This window comes from Lycium barbarum, chromosome 2 (assembly GCF_019175385.1).
Source record: "Lycium barbarum isolate Lr01 chromosome 2, ASM1917538v2, whole genome shotgun sequence".
Lineage (NCBI taxonomy): Eukaryota > Viridiplantae > Streptophyta > Magnoliopsida > Solanales > Solanaceae > Lycium > Lycium barbarum.
In genome coordinates this window covers 150,060,094-150,080,717 of record NC_083338.1, presented here as the reverse complement: position 1 = coordinate 150,080,717, position 20,624 = coordinate 150,060,094, and the positions used below count along the sequence as shown (strand labels likewise).

At 31.9% G+C, this 20,624-nt stretch overlaps 1 protein-coding gene across 6 annotated transcripts; it reads right to left on the bottom strand.

The window, feature by feature from the left end:
• Positions 1-6,641: 6,641 nt before the first annotated feature.
• On the bottom strand, positions 6,642-12,549 carry LOC132623741 (uncharacterized). Of its 6 annotated transcripts, none has more exons than XM_060338554.1 (11): positions 12,356-12,549; positions 11,848-11,915; positions 10,926-11,145; positions 10,566-10,816; positions 10,267-10,470; positions 10,098-10,187; positions 9,900-10,007; positions 9,385-9,808; positions 9,235-9,303; positions 7,012-7,068; positions 6,642-6,921 (listed from the first exon to the last, which is right to left on the bottom strand). In XM_060338554.1, the coding sequence occupies exons 3-9, from the start codon at positions 11,113-11,115 to the stop codon at positions 9,293-9,295; spliced, it is 1,278 nt and encodes a 425-aa protein (XP_060194537.1). In that variant the 5' UTR covers positions 11,116-11,145; positions 11,848-11,915; positions 12,356-12,549; the 3' UTR covers positions 6,642-6,921; positions 7,012-7,068; positions 9,235-9,292. The 6 variants fall into 6 exon arrangements, with proteins under 6 accessions (XP_060194537.1, XP_060194553.1, XP_060194560.1 ...); XM_060338570.1 differs by having other exon boundaries at positions 11,858-11,915; XM_060338577.1 differs by lacking the exon at positions 12,356-12,549 and having other exon boundaries at positions 10,971-11,145; positions 11,848-12,249.
• Positions 12,550-20,624: the final 8,075 nt, after the last annotated feature.

Genomic DNA, 20,624 nt, shown 5'->3' with positions numbered 1-20,624 from the left:
ACACTTAAATTGAGATACAGAGGGAGTATATGCCAAATGAAGGAAATGGAAAGACAATTGAGACACTGCAGACCCGTGGGGACTTAAAAAGTAAACACACAAGAGGAGAATTAATTTTGAACTTTTGAAATGTATCCATGTTAGTTCTTTCTTAGAGTACAATTTCATTTGCTTTTTGTGCAACTTATTGTTGTTGTGTTCGTCCACCTTGGGCGTTTGTATATAATAATAAAGAAAAATATAGAATAGAAAAATAGACATATATTTTTAGTAATGTAGCCAAGTAATATGGGACGAAGGGGGTACTTCATTTATTAATTAATTCTTAAAGAATGTGAAAAGTCAAGTATAGTAATGTGACCAAGTAATATGGGACGAAAGGAGTACTTCATTTATTAATTAATTCTTAAAGAATGTGAAAAGTCAAGTATAGTAATGTGGCCAAGTAATATGAGACGAAGAGAGTACTTCATTTATTAATTCTTAAAGAACGTGAAAAGTCAAGTAATGTAGCCAAGGAATATGGGACAGAGGGAGTACTTCATTTATTAATTCTTAAAGACCGTGAAAAGTCTAAAGTGAACATGTAAATGTGCACGGAGGAAATAAATATGTGACGGAGAATTAAAATTGAAGTACATACATGTGTACAGGAGAAGAAAACAAATATTCAGCAAGAACGTGAAAAGTCAAAAGTGAACAAGTAAAAGTGCACGGAGGAAATAAATATGTGTGGAAGAATTAAAATTGAAGTGCATACGTCTATACATGAGAAGTGGATAAATATTCAGTACTATAACATATGTCTACGTGGGATTTATTAATTCTTAAAGAACGTGAAAAGTCAAAAGTGAACAAGTAAAAGTGCACGGAGGAAATAAACAAGTGTATACATATATACATGAGAAGAGAATAAATATTAAGTACTGTGACATATGTCCATGTGGAATAAAAAAGTAGTTAGTTAAAGTATACAAGTTATATAGCTTTTAGTATAAGCATTCATTGTGTGTACAATTTATAAAGCTTTTGGTACAAGATTTCAAAGTTATGTTAGTCCTCCCACCACACTTATATAGCATATGAATTCAACGGATTCCAATCTAACAACTTAAGAGATAACAAATACTAAGCTGTGGGCAAATTTAATGAATTACTTTGGTTATTGTGGTCCTTCTAGTTGTTTCTTGTCTCGTGATATCTCTAAGGCCATTTTGTTAACTTTCGTAGGTAATATTGATGTGTTGTAGTTCCAGTTTTACACAGCAACAGTAGCTAAGAGAGCAATATTACCGTAACTTAAATTGTATTTTCTCCTGATAACTGAAGTTTAGACAATTACTAGTGAATTCGACTGCGCTTCGCGCAGTTGTTAATGTTATCAAATAAACTTAAACTTAACTTCTTTTTTTAACAAATTTGTGGAGTTAGAATAGATTAAAAAATTCATTTATATAAAAAAATTATCTTCATATTGATAAAATCACAACTCTAATTTTTTTTAGTAGAATTAGAGCTTAGATTATATTATCAAATTTATGTAGATACGCAAGAGGTAGGACATTAATACATGATTCTCTTAATCTAAATAGACAACTTTCTATGTTTTTGATTTTTTTTTCTTTCTATACATAGTAAAAGTTCACTTTCTAAAAAGGTTTTTCCAGTCAAATAAATGAAACATGAAATGAAAATTAAAGAAACTAAAAACCAGAAGAAAATAAAACAAAATACATAAAGTGTCATCCATTAGATTCATATCCGCTATGTATTTCTTCACTTATATTCTTCTTTATTGTCCTTCCTTTTTCTTTCCTTTTAAATTCCTTAATATCCGTCTCATTCTCCTTCTCCTACTCGTGAAAAAATAATCCACGTATATGCTTTATAAAATTTATTTTTATTTTCTCTAGAAGTCTTTAACGTTCATTAACAGTACATATTGCAAGACTATAGTTTTATCTTTGAACGTGGGATATGTCCTCCCTCTTGTTCTTTTAAACTCTTTCAACCTTTTTCGACTGATATAAATTCTTCTAATTGGCATATGCTAGAAGAGAAAATTTAAAAGGCAGTTAAAACATCTATTGTAACGGACAATGGCTACGTAGCATAGGAAGTAATAAATATTCTGTGATTAAAGACTCGAATTTGACGCCCTACAATTTGTTTCCTAATCCCACAATTAGCTTCGGCAAATTAAACTGCCAAAAGTAAAAAAAATCTAAAATATCAAAGAATCTAGGGATAATTTCAGAGTCCCTTTAGGTTTGACTTCATAATGTTAATCTCTCGTGTGATTTACAATATTACGCTTAATTACATTTCTTTTTTTTATTTTATTTTTATAATAATTCTCTTAACCTGTATAATATTAAAGTTTGACTAATTTTTCCATTGTTGTTAAATTAATTTTGTAAACACCCTTTCTTTAAAAACGTTAATTCCTCTAGCAAGAATGGTTTTCCCATCTTCCATTAAAATACACAAATATGGTGATTTCGTTTTGCTTTTAAAAAGACCTCGTCTATTAGAAGCTAAGTTACCTTTTTTCTTTAATCATACTTAGAAATCAAGCGTAATATGCTCACATAAAAAACCTAGAAATCAATCATTGCATAGAGATGCTTTTCTGCTGCGATGTTCTAAATGAAAATGCAAAATGAGAATTCTATTTAAGTTGGCAATGTATTGATGTTTAAGAAAGAAAATGAAGAGACAATAGAAATGAATTGATGCATCAACTTTGAACTAAGTTAAGTGAAACAACCAAAAAATATGTCAGCGCGCGCGGGCGCCTTAAAATAACACAACACATAGATGAAATGGGGTCAAGATGGGGGGTAATATCATCATAATAATATTTCCTACATAGAAACAAAATTACAGTGATAGAGAAAAGGTAAAAAGAACGGCAAGCACCGATAACATAATTTCCCAACTGAGAGCAAAATTATGACCCCAAGTACATGGCATCAATCATCTTTCTGCTGAAAATCATCCGAAGCCAAGATGGTTTTAAGAATTTTCATAGATGAAAATGATTTTTAACAAAAAGATGCCTACAAAAAACTGTAGAAAGGGCAACACACTAAAATGCCAAACAAACATGAGGTCTGCACAAGCTTCCAAATGAAATTTTGGAATGAATAAATAGCATCACTCATGAGACTTTAATTAGACTTTGAAGATTATAATAAAGATAGGAAACTCAAGAGACTCAAGGCATTATGTGTATAGAATTTAAAACTTATTATAAAAATTTTGTAACTGAAATTCTATAAATATTTATAAGACAATTTTATTTAGAGACGTAAAGAAGAAAAAGGGCAAAAATATAAAAAAATAGATAAATATATGGATTTCCCTAAGAAGTTTCATCGTAATAGTATCTCCAAACCATAACTCCTTAGACATGAGGAAAGTAAAGTTTTTTCGCTTTTACTAATTAATGAGTTTAATACACATTATTAACATAATCAAGAGAGTTAAAGGAGTTATTTTTTTAATCTTTTAATACGTTCATAAATGAGGGGAAAGAATAGAAAAAAAGGAGAAAAAAGATAAATGTGTTTCTTGGCCAAAGAGAGATGACACATCACCTTGTCTATGCCTAATCTATATCTATATATATTATAAAGCTAGGTATAGACAAGGTGATGTGACACCTCTCTATGGCCACCATTCCTATTTATCTATTTTCTCAATTTTTTTCTTATTTTATCTTTGGAAAATTAGGTGCTCTAAAGTCTTAAGTTTCTCCTTCCTCATTATTAGTACTATATATTTATTCATGTCTTTTCCAAGTATTTACAAACGTATTGCCACGTTAAATATTGTTTTCTTCCTTCTGAAAGGAACGGCTAAACACGCAGTTTCACTTAATATAGAAGTTAAAATGTTTTCTTTCAAATGAGAAGTTGAAACATTTTCTTTCAATTAATGAGAAGTTAAAAGTCAAGAAATCAAATTATCTTGTTTGCTTTTTTCTCTCTCTTCCATTTTTCATTATTTTTCAGATTTTCTCTTTTATGATTTGAAGGTAATATCTAGAAAATCCACTATTATTGTTATCTAATTAAATGGACAATGAATTAGTATTAATGTCTATTTCATCTTTCAAACGTTTTTTTTACTCATTTCATGTTCATGTGCTAATTATTTAAATCTCCAATTAAAGTGAATAGTTAGTACATATCAATGTCCATGTCTTTTTATCTTCTTCTATAGTTGTTTTATCTCCGCAAATTTTTCATTCATTTGTTACTACAATGCTTCAGTCTTACACTTTTCGTCTTATGCGGAAAGCCTAATTGGTAGGCGTTTGGCCATCAATTTTGAAACCATGGTTTCAAACCAGCATTTGGCCATCAATTTTAAGTCGTGGTTTGAAACCATGGTTTGAACCCAAATCATCCAAAAAAACATGGTTTGGGTTTGGAACCATGGTTTCAACTTTTTTAAATACAAAATTTAACCCATAAGTTAATATTTTGTAAAAAACCCCCATAAGTTGGTAAATATTTTTAACAATTACCCCATCAATCATTTACCAATCTTATTAACTTACACTAACGTTTATTTATGTCTACCAATCTTTAATTTATGTGGGAAGATTATATTAAATAGTAGTTAACTCTCGATTGATATTATTTATTCCTACTTTTTTACCACCATTACTACTATCACTAGTTTCTACGAACGCACCAAACACGTTAATACCATGTCAATTATTAGCAAGCGCTTTGAATCAAAAGACGCTTTATAAAATATCAAAATTATATTAGATAGTAATCTAAAGTGAATTTACATAAACTGACAACTCATTTATAGAAAGTTTTGACCCTTAAAATCATTATGCATCATAGCAAAGCACGCAACCAAAAACACTCATTAAACACTCAAGGTACACACAATGTTCTCTCGGTCATTAGGAAGCTGACAACACCGAGAATCGACGTCCCTCAACGGCTCCGCCATGCTTCGATCCTTTATAAGTTCCAAATATCATAAAGAATAAATTTCGATAGACGGTATGATTGAAATGCTATGATGCATAATGATATTAAGGGTCAAAACTTCCTATAAATGAGTTGTCAGTTTATGTAAATTCACTTTAGATTACTATCTAATATAATTTTGATATTTTACAAAGCGTCTTTTGATTCAAAGCGCTTGCTAATAATTGACATGGTATTAACGTGTGTGGTGCGTTCGTAGAAACTAGTGATAGTAGTAATGGTGGTAAAAAAGTAGAAATAAATAATATCAATCAAGGGTGAAGCAGGAATGTGGAACAAATCCATTTTGCAAGTTTGTTACTATACTATATAAAGGACCGAAGCATGGCGGAGCCGTTGAGGGACGTCGATTCTCGGCGTTGTCAGCTTCCTAATGACCGAGAGAACATTGTGTGTACCTTGAGTGTTTAATGAGTGTTTTTGGTTCGATAGCTTTGGTCTCAGTGTTTGTAGTAGGGATAGGAGTTTGCAATCTTCCACCTAAGTATGGTTATTTGTTCATCATCCCTTTTTCTTTGTATTTTTGATGGTCATATGTGGTTGCTTAATAATCATAATAGACTATGAATTTGACAAACTGCCCATTTTAGCTAGAATGAGGAGAAGTGTTTACCCAATAGAAGGACAAGTTTAGAAACTTGCCTTAGTTTGTACCGTTTTCTTTCTTTGTTGATTAATAGTGATAATGATTAATACAAGTGTTTTATCACTTCTCAGTTTCGCGTTGGTTAAAATCATAAATATAAGTGTTTTATTACTTTGCAGGAAGCAAAACGCTACAACTAATTTGTCACGTAGGGAGTGTACTATTTTAATGAGATTTATTTTGATCTCTCCTATCCATATTTAAGTTTATGATTTGCTACGACTACTGTGTACGTCTTTCTACCTTTCGCTAATTATCTCCTATTTTCATGATTTTATTTTCCTGGAAAAATTTAGTAAAATGTTGTTTCCTTTATTTAAATGTATAAGCAAAGAAACTAAATACGCCCTCCGTTCACTTTTACTTGTCACGTTTCACTTTTTGAGAATCAAAGTAGAGATACGACGACATTATATAAATGTCGTATTACGCTTCTTAAATGTCGCAAATTCATTTCCCGACATTTAATTTACATTTGTGTCAAATGTCGTATATTTCAGTGTCGGAAATTTTTCGACATTTAGGCAAATGTCGGTAAGAAATTTACGACATTTATTTACGACATTTTGGAAACGTCACTTAAAATTGCCGACATTTAAACTAATGTTGGTAAAACTTTTGCGACATTTATTTATAACCTTTATTAAATGTCGCGTTGGTATTTTTGACATTTTTGTTAAATGTCAATAAAAAATTTACGACATTTATTTATAACCTTTATTAAATGTCGCTTTGCTATTTTTGACATTTTTGTGAAATTGTCAACAAAAAATTTACGACATTTATTTTCAATCTTTGTTAAATGTCGCTTTGCTATTTTGTAAAATTTCCGACATTTAGACTAATGTCGGTATCAAATATTCAAAAGTATTAATAATAATTCACCTGTTTAGCTTTCATCATAAAGAAAATATTTATATCAAACAATCATAAAGATCAACCTTTATACACAACGTAACAAAATATTATGAAATAGTAAAAGTCAATCAATTGTATTTCAAAGGACATAGCAAAGAAAGGTCTCATTGCAAGTTAGACGCTGTCAAATCAAAGGACTTGTTGTTCTATCTCAAATAAAACAAATTCTAACTAAAACATAAAAGCTAAAGTGATTTCAACATGAAACTACGCCAAACTTTCTCTTTAATTCCCTAAACTTCTAGAATAAATTCTGCAACAAGACAAATGGAATTCATCTTTCCACAATTCGAGCATCACTTGCCAATAATTGGTATCACACACTCTTCAAAAGTGCTGCAAAAGAATCAGACAGAAAAATAGAATTAAAAGCATGTAATAAATGGAAAAAACTTAAAAGTGTTTTCCATGTTTTTCCAAACTTACCCACTTCTTTTTTTGTGTGTCAACTCCATTATTTGTGGTGTTCTTGATTAAGTTAACCTGCGAAGAAATATTCTCTGGCAAATCAGAAAACACCATCCAAAAATAGACCCATCAATTTTTAAATAGCTAACAAACAAGTGCACGTCATCTTTTATTAAAAACTAATGGGAATTAATCATATAGAGTAATCATTATTGGAACTTTGTGGTTCATAAGGGACTAAATTAAAAGAAAAGTTTCAGAAGCAAATATGCAAAAACTATGTTCTAAAAGTAGCAAAGTACCATTGGAATACTTGTCCGTGATACACCTCACTATTTCCCATAAGTTTTTGTTAACCAATAATTGGTTCGCCTAAGTTATTGTGTACAGAATTGGCCATTTGGTTTCTTCAGTCATAAAAATACATAGAAATTGCAGAAACAACTACTGGAAACAAATGCTACATGCACTTTGAAGTTTCACTACAGAAATAAATAATAAAGAATCCTGCACAAACTAAACTGCAGAGCCAAAGGAATTGCCAAAATTTTGCACTTCGTACTCCGAAGTTTCAGAATAACGACTAATGTATCTTCTTAGTTGTTAGTTCCTCTGCTGGTTGCTTACAGGAAATTAACATTGACTATAAACCCATTAAGCTTCGTGTTAGTAAAAAATTAGTTTGAGAAGATTAGCATAAAAAATTATTCATCATTTAAACTTTCCTCAAATCAAACCAAACCAAATCTTAACTGACAAATTGATGGAAAATTTACAGTTCATTCCAGAGTTCGTGATGTTTGAGAATGAGATGGGTGAAATTATAGAGCAACGAATAGACTATGAATGGCAACCAATCCTATGCGAGCATTGTAAGAGTTTTGGCCATAACAAAGAGCAATGTAGGAGATTGCAAAAATGGGAACGAGAAAGGCAAGAGCCCCCAATACAACCACATAAAGTTGGGAAAGCAGTAGCCGAAATGCAAGGAAGGGACAGGGGTGAAGCACCACTGATTGCACATAGAAAGAACAAACAGCCACAAAATGAATTCAAACCAGCAGGGAACTCCTTTGATCCAATAGAAGACCAAAATGAGGGAAAAAAGGGACACAGAAAAACAGCAGCAAGTAATAGTAGCAGCGGACAAAAGTAAAGAGCACCAAATCAGGGAGCCACAGCAGGCCAAGCAGCAGGACGTACACAAGCAGATAACAGACGGGGGCAAAACAGGAATGGGTTTAGGTACAGCAGGTGTAGGGAGGGGAGGAGGAAACTAAATGGATTGAAAGGTACCCTCCGAAGCATAAACAAGAGACACTTCAATGAGGTACCCTCCGAAGCATAAACAAGAGACACTTCAATGAGGTGGAAATCAAGGCAGACAAAGCAAAAACATAGCTGGAGGAATGCCAAACTGCACTGCAGCATAATCCTACAAATGCAGACTTAATTCGAACAAAGATACAGCTAGCGGCAACATACCACAAATTACATCAAGCAAGGATTCAATTCCTTAAACAGAAAAGTAAGCTCCACTGGCTGACAGAAGGGAATCTAAATACAGCGTTTTACCATAATATGCTAAAAGTAAGAAGGAATAAAAATAGAGTGTTCAACATCAGAGACAGCAGTGGACTGATTGTCAACATAATTATCCACAGCTAGTCAAACTTGTCAAATTCTAACTCTTGCAGAGTACCCACAGTTCATTTTTCTCTTGAGCACACACATAGTAAGGAGATTAAAATAATTTTTTAAAAGGAGTAAAAGGAAAAAGGAAATACACTGAGAATTAGCAGGTAATTAGCTTGCTGTAACTGACCCTTTGTTTCTTCAATTTATCAGGCAAAATCTATATATTCAAGCATGAAGTTGAAAATCATAAACAGAGAGTAAAGAAATCTAAAGCAAAGATCTAAAAGTGGTTGTTCAAGATCATATCTATCAGAAACTCATAACCAGTTGCTAACCTCAAAGCCTCATTCGTACAGCACGAACATATTGGTAGAAGAGAACATGACAACAAAAAGGGTAAAAAGAACACATAACCCAACTAAAAAAGGCAGAACATCATGAAAAACAGCAAACAAAGATCTTACATAGAACACCCCAACTCAAAGAGTCAACAGAGAATTAGAAGAGCGGAACACATACTCTGCTTTAAACACGAGATGACAACACCGAGAAAATCACATTCGAAACTTCAATGTTTACTAATTACAATATGTGCGAACGCACCTTTTTTGTTGGAACAACTGATACAGGAGATAATGATTGTTGGCGGTCTTCAACTGAGTTATGGGAAAGCTATCACAAAGAGGAAGATTAGTATAATTAAAAGGAAAAATAAATGACAAAGTTAATTTAAAGAGGAAAAAAAATGTGTACCGAGCACAAAATTGTTTGCCTCTTCATAACTGATTGATTTACTGTTTGAGCCATTCATAAAACCGATACTCTGTACGTATGCTTGCATCTCAGCCTTCACTTTTTCCTTCACCTTTTCATCCATTCTTTCATCCATTTTTGCTTCCATATTTTGTTTTGCTTCAGCCAACTTTTTATCCATATCAATTTGGATTGCTACGGTAGCTTTTTGAACTTCTATCTCAACCCTTGCATCAAAATCTCGTTGCTCCAACTGCGATCGTTTATATACTGGGCCATAAACTAAACTTGGAGCTGCTCCTTTTCCTAGAGTTCTAACAATCCCATGAGTGTCTGGTCCCATTACTTGTGAATATATATCATTGCGAGCACTTCCAGGGACATTTAACTCGGGATACACCTCAGCAAGATCATCCATTTGTTTCTTTTTGAAAGAAAGGTAAATTGACGGAAAGTTAATAGAATCTTATAATGGAGTTAAAGTACCTTAATATTTATAAAGAACAAGAATTTACCATAACTTCACCGGCTATGTCATTTACTGGTTGTTTATTCTCTCTAGTGTGAGTTTTTTTCCACACCTCAATACGAGTTGGCTTTACACCAGTATTCTCTTTTGTCATCTGTTGAATAGTAAGAGATTATCGTAAAATATGCAAGGAATCAAGAATTAATACATAAATTGCAGAAAATAGATAGTGATTATGTCATACATCATCTATAATTTGAGCAAGACTTTTTCTTCCTGATGTGTGTGTCATAGTTAACTTTTTTCGACTTTCTTTGTTTCTCTCGCTCTTTTCCTAGAAAAGATAAACACAATAATATATGAGATAATAGTCAAGGAGCAGCAGAAAATGATTATTGATATTAATGGAATACCTTTGCTTCTTTTGAACTCCAATAATGAACTAATGAACGCCACTGATCTTCTGCAACCCTCTTTGGACGATGAGCTAAGCGCTCAATATCAGTATTATACGGGTCATAGCCATTACTTTTTGCTTCATGCTTCCACTCTTTCCATTTAGATCCAACTGACATCATCAAAATGCGTCTCATATCATCAGTTGCATCAGTATTTTCCTACATATATATATGTAACACACAACTCATTTATACAAGAAAAATATATAAAAATAAAAACATCTTAGTATGTAGGTTTTGCTTATATTAAGAACCTTAATATCACTCCATATTATATCCTTGTACATATCAGGAACAAGCCTCCAATATCTATGATTCAATGGCGCTAAAATGCCATTTCGTGCTATCACACCAAGTTTTGAATGTAATCTAGCTGCTTCTGGACCAATAACTTGTCCACGATCATTCAATTCAACATGTAAATTGTCACCGTCTTTTCCCCATCCTGAGTGCATCATAGTGGGACCCCTAGGCCGCTTAGATTGTTCTTCACTCTCACTATAATCTGCAAATAATCAAAGATAAAAAGAAGGGGAATTAATTATTTATAAAAATCACTTATCTAACTACTTTATACTATAGAGGAAGAAAAGATTATCACAAAAGTATAATACCTGGAAGATTTTCTATATCATGTGAATCATTTCTAGACAAATTACCAGATTGGATAGGTTGTCTTTCATTTCGTGGCCAATTTTGAGGTGGTTGAGGCATTGCCCCACTTTCCACTTGTTGTCCTTGTTGCTCCGAGGAATTAGATAAAAGCCCGTCTTGACTAGAATTTCTCTGTCTTTTTCTTGCCATTTCAACGATGCTTCTCAAAAACTATGAATCCTGCCAAATTGAAAATATTTTCTACTATCTAAAAGTTCAAAATAATATATAACTATCAGGTCAAATAATAAGACATGCAGGCACGCAAGATTTTAACAACTGAATAACATAGTAAAAATCACCAAATTACTGTTCAATAAGCATCTGTATTAAAATAATGACAATAACTATAATAGAAATAAGAACTAAGATATTTCGTCATCTTCATCAAATGCTTCATTAATTTCCAGAGTTTGCGGGTCAACTTCTATCCCTGGTACTCCTTCCCTAACCCATTCAATATCATCTTCACTTTCAAATGTAGTATCATCAAGCTGTTGGTCAGGCCACAGTTCCATATGGCCTTCCTTATGCTCAATTGCCGGTGTGTTTTCACCTAAATCGTAAAAACCTCAATTGCCGAGGTGACGTGCATGGTAACAAATTCATTAAAGAAAGTAAAAAGCTCTATATGGCTTGAAGCTACCCCTAACTGCTACTAGTACATGAGATTCATATATCCCAAATACCCCTGTTCCCTAAAAGCTGGATAATTGACCACATATACCATCTAGTTAGACTACAAACAAATATGAAGAGACGATAGGAAAGAAAAAACTTTTAAGATACTTTTAAAACACAAAAATACTATTATTTTAAATACTACAATAACAAAGAATTAGATCTCAATATGATTAAACAAAACAGAGGATAGATAAGAACCTGCAAACACCTCAAAAAAGTCTTGAACACTATGTGAATGTTCTTCCAATAGCGCTCTCTTCCTTTCCCTGTCTTCTTCAAATTGCAAATCGATGAAAAACTGTTAACTGATACTATAAGTAGAATGTGCGAAGGAGATTCATATGAAATTACACAATGTGTGAACGCAATATAAGTACTTCAACAACTCTAAATTTCGTTCCAACGCACAAATCTCTGTAACAATCAGCAGTAATCTCTGTATAATTAGTTCGGATTATTTTAAAATTAGTAAAGATCTAAATTAGAGGAATAGATTCGCCTCAAACACGGCCAAAAGTTTTTTCCAAGCTTTGAAAAAATACCAAGTATTAAAATTGCCAATATTTGGAATTGAAAGGAGGGAACCCTAAAATTTTACCGCCAATTTTCTTTGCCTCAAGGGCAGCGAAAAATGAATTGACAGGAGGAAGCCCTAAAATCTTAAGCAAAAAAGAAGTAAAAGGAGGGAAACCCAACAAAATCTTACCGCCAATTTATTTTTTCTTCCATATATGTCGCTCTATATCTGAAATTCTCCATATTTTTCGGTAGCACAAAGTATTAGTGGGCGGACTCAACCAATTTTAACCAAAATGGGACTGATTTTTGAGAAAAGACTGAGCCAAAATGTATAGACCCGTCTCTTTGAAATGGGTCTTCAATTCGCATGTTTGCTGAATAGTTCTTTTTGTTGAAATGGGTCTTCAATTCGTATGTTTGCTGAATAGTTCTTTTTGTTTTTTAAGTAGTATGATGTGGCACCTTCACATCCTAAGTTTAATTCCTTTTTTTTAATAACTTTTACAAGACTTATTGGATGACTTACATATATATATTTATCTTAAATATATTATTTTTATCACATATTTTAGTTCCAACTCTTTGGTTGAATATACAACTAATATTATATGTATTCACCAATTTTGAGTTCTCGTGGTAATTAAATAAGAATGGTTTAACAATTAAAGAAATGTATAGAAATTTCCAATATTAGTTGTAAATGGGGGTGCGTAGATACCTATTTCCATACCAAAATCGAAAAAATTATATCGCGGTTTTGATATTATGGTATTTGATACGGTATTTGGTATGCAATTAATTTTTTTTGGCATTCGGTATGGTATTTGGTATTTATAAAGAAACTACTAAAATAACGAATATCATACCGAAGTATAGTTACATATACAGTTCATAAAAATTAGTATTATTGTACTAACAAATATATAAACTAGTACTATTACAAAACTAAAATTGTTCAAATAGTACTAGTTTACATGTGTGAATTGTTATAGTACGATATAGTTGAGACGTTTCTTAAATAGCAGAACGTCATAATTCTCTACGATATGAATATGTAAGTTGAAGTGGATCAAATGATTACTGATTTACCGTAGTAACGCAAAATACCAAAATCATATTTAAACCGAATCATACCGAATTAATTTGATATATATGGTAATGGTATAGTATTTTTAGAAATCGAGAATCAAAATTACCGTACTGAAGCTTTAAATACCGTATCATGCCCATCCCTAGTTGTAAATTTCGATTGTCTATAGCTAGTTTTAAAAAGGATGTTCCAATGATATACATCCTCGCAATATAATGATATACATCCTCGCAATATTCTCAATTAGGCTCGTTTTTTGAGTTACTATCAATCTTCATATTTCTACAGATGACTTAAACTTTTATCCTTTGCCAGAAATTTAGATTATTTGTAATTCAAGGGGGGCAAATACCTTCAATCTCTAACGTAGGTGTCAAAAAGGAATGAGAATTATATTTGAAGCCCAAAAAAGAACACAACCTTCGATGCCATAAATAGAATAAAACCATGCATATTGTGGTCCTAATTATATGACTTTGGTACAATGTCCTTCGAACGTGGATTCACGTAGCTACATCACGCCACCATACAAAGATGGTATATAGAATAAACCTAGATCATTCATGGAGTTTAAAGGCAAATCATTTTGTTTCTCTCCTAACTATATATAAGATTTCCTACAGATTGACAAAGCAATTAAATTCAAATTTGGTTTGGATAAATCAAATAATGTATGTAGAAAATAATTAAAAATCATAATTAAGTGATGATATATTAAAGAAAAAAATAATTCACACATTTCATTAATTAAAATTGATGTACTCTAACATGTATTTGTCCTCTTTGAAAGATTATTCACAATATTATATAGTGACTTCTTAATTATCATTCTTGAGATTTAAATAAATTGTTTAGGGTGTAGATTTTAAATGAATTTGTCGTTGAACTTTGCAAATGATCCGTATAGGTCCTTGAACTTTATGGAATGGCCAAAATATAACATAAGATAAAATTTTCTCTAAATTGTATTGTCCGGGGGAAATTTTTGACCTTTGTCCTATAAAGAATGATGGATAATTTTAAAAAAATTAGTTTTCCAACATTAGGTGTAAATGTCGATAATTAGTGACTAATAATATGATATTTAAAACAATTGTCATAATGTATTCGACATTTATATCAAATGTCATTATTTAGCGACATTTTCGCCAAATGTTGTTAAAAACAACGACATTTTGCAACAAATGTCATAATATTATTCGACATTTGTATCAAATGTCATTGTTTTAATGACATTTCAGCTAAATGTCGTTAAAAATAATGACATTTTTTAACAAATGTCGTTATTTTAGCAACACTTGGGACTAAATGTCGTTGTTTTAATGACATTTTGCCCCAGATGTCGTTCTTCTTATGACATTTGGCATCAAATGTCGTTCTTTTTACGACATTTGTTCATAAATGTCAAGAAATTTCTTATTTCCCGACATTTATTTGAAATGTCACCAAATAAATGTCACCAAATAAATGTCGTCGTATCTCTACTTTCTTGTAGTGATCTTTTTCAAATGCACACTGAGAGTTATAAAAGCTGATCGGAAAAATCTTCTTGGGTTAATTTTAATGTATGTTTCCAGAATGCATCACAAAAGAAATATGATTTTATTCGGTGGAAAACTACAAAGATGCCGGCATTGTGATTATATATGTTGTCATTAATATGACAAAATTGAAACACTGACTGAGACATTATGAAATTGATACTGCCTAAAGAGTTGAGGAAACAACCATTTCTATTATACTCGTACGTATATAGGGTCTTTAATTTCCCTATTCATCTATACTCAAGACTAAAGAATTTCTTCCACTACGTACCATATAGTATTCTACACCTATTTTCTGGTATATTAATATAATTAAGTTCTGTACACCGACATTATAAATAATTTCTTACATTATCCGGTGATTCAAAGGATATCTACAGGTAAGATACTGACGATACATATTACTTAAATTCTCTTTAATATATGCTAATTATTGGACGGTTTTCCACAGAGGCGGAACCAGGATTTGAAGCTTGTGGGTTCGGGATTCTAATTCGTTTAAGTTGCCGAGTTCTAAAGTAACAATTTATACATATTCAATAAATATTTCAAGACAAATATAAAGTTTTAACAAAAGTTACTGGGTTCGGCCGAACCCACAATTACTATGCTGGCTCCGCCCCTGGTTTTCCACCATGCACTTATCAAATATTTGTCATGCAATATTCAAGAGTTAAGCACGGGGCAAAAAGAGACTAATTATCGGCAGCAAGAATAATAGACAATTCAAGAATAGACTTGAAACAAATCATCAAAATACTTCGAACTCTAGATTATATTATGATTAGACAAAAAAAGAAAAGAAAAAAAACCAATTAAGGAACTGAGGAATCATTAGGTAGGGAGCTTATTGCTGGATATATTTGCATTTGTTCTTCATACCAAAAATACGTCTAATAAATCTAGGTAACCATGGGAATTCACACTGGCAAACTATAAATAGGAGGAAAGAACGTAAACCATAACACAAACAACCCACATATAGCAAAAAAAGGATATCATCCTTGAAAGGGATCCTTGAGCCACAAGTACACGATATGATACATGTTACAAACATGACAACCCCTACGATTGCATTCAATAAGCCTCTAATGGCGAGAAAACTCAAATGGACATGGTCATTAAGGTTAAATATATCTTTTCATTCTTTAATTTTTTATTTGCATTAGCAAATCTTATTATTCATTAGATAAAGGCAATTGTATTATTACTAATAAGCAGATAAAAAATCATTTTCCAAATTCTATTTATTATTTTTTAAATATATCTTGGTATTATTCAAGTTTGAATATTTTATTCATTTGTTAGGGTAAAGTAATAGTGTCAAGGGCCGGACTGAGCCGGTCCGATTTAACAAAAATACAATCCGGTTGGTTCGGGGGCCGGATCGGGAAACAACTTTGGAGGAGGGGGTTTTGTTGGGGGAAGAGAGCTAAAACGAACATGATGGTTTAGACTCATTTTACACTGATCTTTGGGTTGAGGGCAAGAAAATCTGGAAGTGAAATGTGAAGGAAATGATATGAAGGAAATGTGGACTTAAGAAGATAAAAAATCAATGATGAAAGCAGAACAAAATAAAATTTTCATTACAAGATATACCAAAAAGTTTAAATTCACCTGCAAAATAGAGTACCACCCTTTTCAGAATGACCACCATATTCGGTCAATAATTTTTATTTCAAATGGAAATGTAGCTAAAGCAAAAAAAAATCAGAAGTCTTCATAAAGCTTGGTTGCCATTTTTGGTGTTTCAACAAAACCCTGTATATTTTTGTATCAGAGAAAGGAGGTGGATGAGCCAAATTCAGCCTTGTAAAAGGAGGTGAATGAGCGAAATTCAGCCTTGTACATTTTTATCCGAGAAAGGAGGTGGATGTGCATGCTAAAGAGGAAAGTCAAAGTAAAGATCCATTGCTCCTGAAATTCTCTCTTCTCTTTCATTTTTTTAAAGGTTGTACTAATTCTTTAACCCCTAAACCCTAACAAAAGATGAGGTGGTCGTAAGTTGTATAATGTTGGGAGATTTTGAGAGACCGGTTGATCCCAGTCCTTTTCCATAACCAACTACTGATTTATTGGAAAAGATAATTTCTCTCCCAAGTGAGGTATATTTAATTTTATACCTAGTACTCCATATTTGTTGTATCATAATTATTCTAACAATTTTCTTACCTTGCAGGAACCGTTTGCTACTAAAACATTTGACATGTGGAACAATAGAGTGAGAACAACCAAGAGAGTTGTGGATTTCAATATGAATGAAATGAGAGTAAAAGCACCAAATGCACCACATTCCTATCCAATTCGCTATCTTCATCCAGCTAAGTTTATCATCTTGTGTTTCTCTCTAATTGATCAGAATAGGTTTAACAGGGTTACAAACACGGTAAGTAATGGTCTTGATCTTATTTGTATTTTTTATTCAAATTTAATTCTCATGTGGCTTATATGGTCATTACTGACTATTTTTTCCTGTTGCATTGGGTTACACATTTGAGTAATTATGCCCCGGATAATCCTATTATTTTGGTTGGGAGAAAGCTTGGTAAAATTGTTATATACTATATACTTAAAACATTTTTTTTTTGAAATAAATGATTTTGAGGTTGGGTGGCAATGAGCTTAAATGTATTGTTTTATTATTAATATTGTCTTAAAACGTCTGTACTCACGAGTAGATGCAAGGAGTGATAGGTTGGCTAACCACCCTGTTTTGCAGTTTATTACTGGAGATTAGGTAATACTCTTTTTTAATTCAAAATTTTCTATTCTTTCAAGATTGATTGTTTTTTAAATTACAAGTTTAAGCTTTCTTTTTTTTAATTTGTCAGGGATATGCACTTGCTTGGAGGATCAAAGCAATTACATATATGGAGTGCAAATCTGCAAACAATGAGTCACTTACTAACCTGCTCGGAAAAATTGAAGAAGTAGCATTTTAACTATGTAGCAGGGTTAATCAAATGGTTATTAAGAACTTTCCATGTAATTAATGAAATATTTCTTAAATTATAATTTTAAAATTCATTTACAGTATAAATAATTCTTTTTTAGAATTTGTCTCTATTGTATTTTTTTTTTGTATTAGTTACATTAAAATATATTTATAAAGCTATTATTACCTATTATTTTCAGTTGTATAAATAGATATTAGAGTTTTGATTGTTATTAATAAAATTTATTGTTTTTATTCTGCTAAATTATTTCATTATAAAATATTATAAACTTATATACTCAATTAATATTTCTCACTTTGTTTTCCACCTAGAAGATAATATTTATTTTTATAGGAAATTTGTTACATTGATTGAAAAAAATGAAGAATATCTTGATTTTAATAAAAAGTAAAAAAGAAGAAGACAAAAGTTGATAATGTAAGGGTAAAATAGGAATTTAAAAAAATTAATTAGAATAATGGGGGAAGAATGACTATTATTCAAAGTTGAAGCGGGAGTTTGATTTTTAAAATAAAGTTGAGGGATGTAAATGACTTTCACCCATTTTTTAATAGAAAGGACACCAAAATTCAAGTGCTGAAAAGAAACTTTTGATTTTATTTCAATATTTTTGTTTTTCTTTATTTTCTATTTCTTTTCTTTTTCCGAAGAGAATTCTGTAAGCTTAACTCTTTATGATTCAGAGGAAAGAGATTGTGGTTCATGAAAAATGATAAAAATAACAATTGCAGAGGTATGTCAGCTTTTAAATCTTTCTTCAAATGGAAATTTCAGATTTTGGTCTTGTTTTTTAGTAGATTAATGTTGGTATCTAATGCATCTACCTTCTTCTATATTAATTGTGCTTTCTTTCAACATGTTTCATTACTCATATCTTTTCTTCTTGTATTGCTTTTTTCTTTCTGCTCTCCAAAAAAAAAAAAGATGAGATACCTTCAAGATAGCTTCCTTGCAGAGATGCAGTCCCAATCTCCGCCCCAATCTCATAATGATCAACTTCTGCCTTGGTGGGCTTATCTCCTTTTTACAGGTGTTCCATGTGTTCTTTTTGGTGTGGTTTTCTGGCTTTGTAGTCTGCCCATTAGATGGAAAAATTATACGTTGGAGACTTCGCTAGTCGGTGAAGCCTATTGTACCATGAGTTCCCAATTTTCACATTTTAACAAAGAGATGCTTATAAACGCTGTTGTAACTGCCATAACTGCTTGCGTAAAACACCAGCAACAACTCTAACTTTATCCACCTTGGGTAAAAGCATGATAGTTATCGAGCAGTTGCTAGCCCAGTTGCTTAAAGTGTTCCTCGTCCTCTTACAGAATGACTGTTCTAGATTGACAATAAATTCCCTTTGCCGAAAAATGGGTAATTTGCCCCTTTCATTCATTTCGATATCTTTTTAAAGGTAAAGAGAATTTATTGTCAATCCAGAACAGTCATTTTGTAAGCGGGTGAGGAACGCTTTAAGCGACTGGGCTAGCAACTGCTGGATAACTGTCACGCTTTTACCAAGGTGGATAAAGTTAGAGTTGCTGGTGGTGTTTTACAACTTGTCTTTCGTGTAGTAGAGTTCGGTCTTAGGGCTTCATGCGTGATAACTCATTGCAACAGCGGGATTTCTAAAACCGACTTTTCTATAATTCCTCTAATCTTAGCTATTGCATGTTTTACAAAGATGACGTTTCGCCAACATAAAGATCCGGCGGCTGTCGTAAGCTGTATATTGTTAGGTGATTTTAATTTGCCTCCTACTGATTTGGCTGCTAGAAGATTAAATTTGGTTGTAAGACCGGTTGAACCCATTCTTCCACGAACAGCTAATGATTTGTTGCGAGGGATTTTCCCAAATGAGATATATTTATTGTAATACGCAGCACTCCATATTTGTTGTATTATTATTCTTCTAACAATATTCTTACCTCGTAGGGACCGAATGCTACTAAAACATTTGACATGTGGAGCATTCAAGTGGAAGTAAATGGGAGAAATGTGTATTTCAATTTGATAGAATTGAGAAGAACTGAACCAACTGCACCACAAGTTAACTACCTTCCTCCGTTTAAGTTTATAAAGGTGTATTTCTCTCTAATTGATGAGGGTAGCTGTGGCAGGGTAACACTCAATGTAAGTTATGGTCTTGATTCTTGTATTTATTTTTTGTTCAAATTTAACTCTAATATATTGCTGGCTATTTTGTTCTGTTGTTGCAGTGGGTTAGATATGCGAATGAGCATGCCCCGTATACTCCTTATTTTGGTTAGGAGAGAGCTTGGTAAAATTGTTATACTATATATATATATATATTGAAATATTAAAATGATTATGAGCTTAAATGTTTTTTTTTATTATAAATGTTGTCTTAATACGTTTCCACTCACGTGCAGATGCGAGGAATGAGAGGATGATATTTGCCATTTGTTACGAGAGAGCGGGTAATACTATTTTTATTCAATTTTTTTAAGATTGATTGTTTTTTAAAATTATCTAAGTTTTAAGATTTTTTTTTTTTTAAAAAAAAATTGTCAGGGGTATGAACTTGCTTGGAGCATCAACGCCCTGGCATTTATGGAGTGCAGTTCTGCAGACCATGAGACACTTGAAAACCTGCTCAGGAGAATTGAAGACATAACATTTTATTTGTATAGCAAGGTTTTAACCAAATGGGTATTGGGTATTTTCCATATAGGTCTCGTTATTTTCGGTTGTGAAAAGTGTTCCTAAGTGAACTATTTTTCTTTTCGGCAAGTTTATTGTGTATTAATTTATGTTGGTTTAATGAACTTAATGTTAGAAGTTTATTTGTGACTTATGATTTATTTTTATTATTTTGATTTAAAAATAAGTGCTTAAAAATTTATTTTTAGT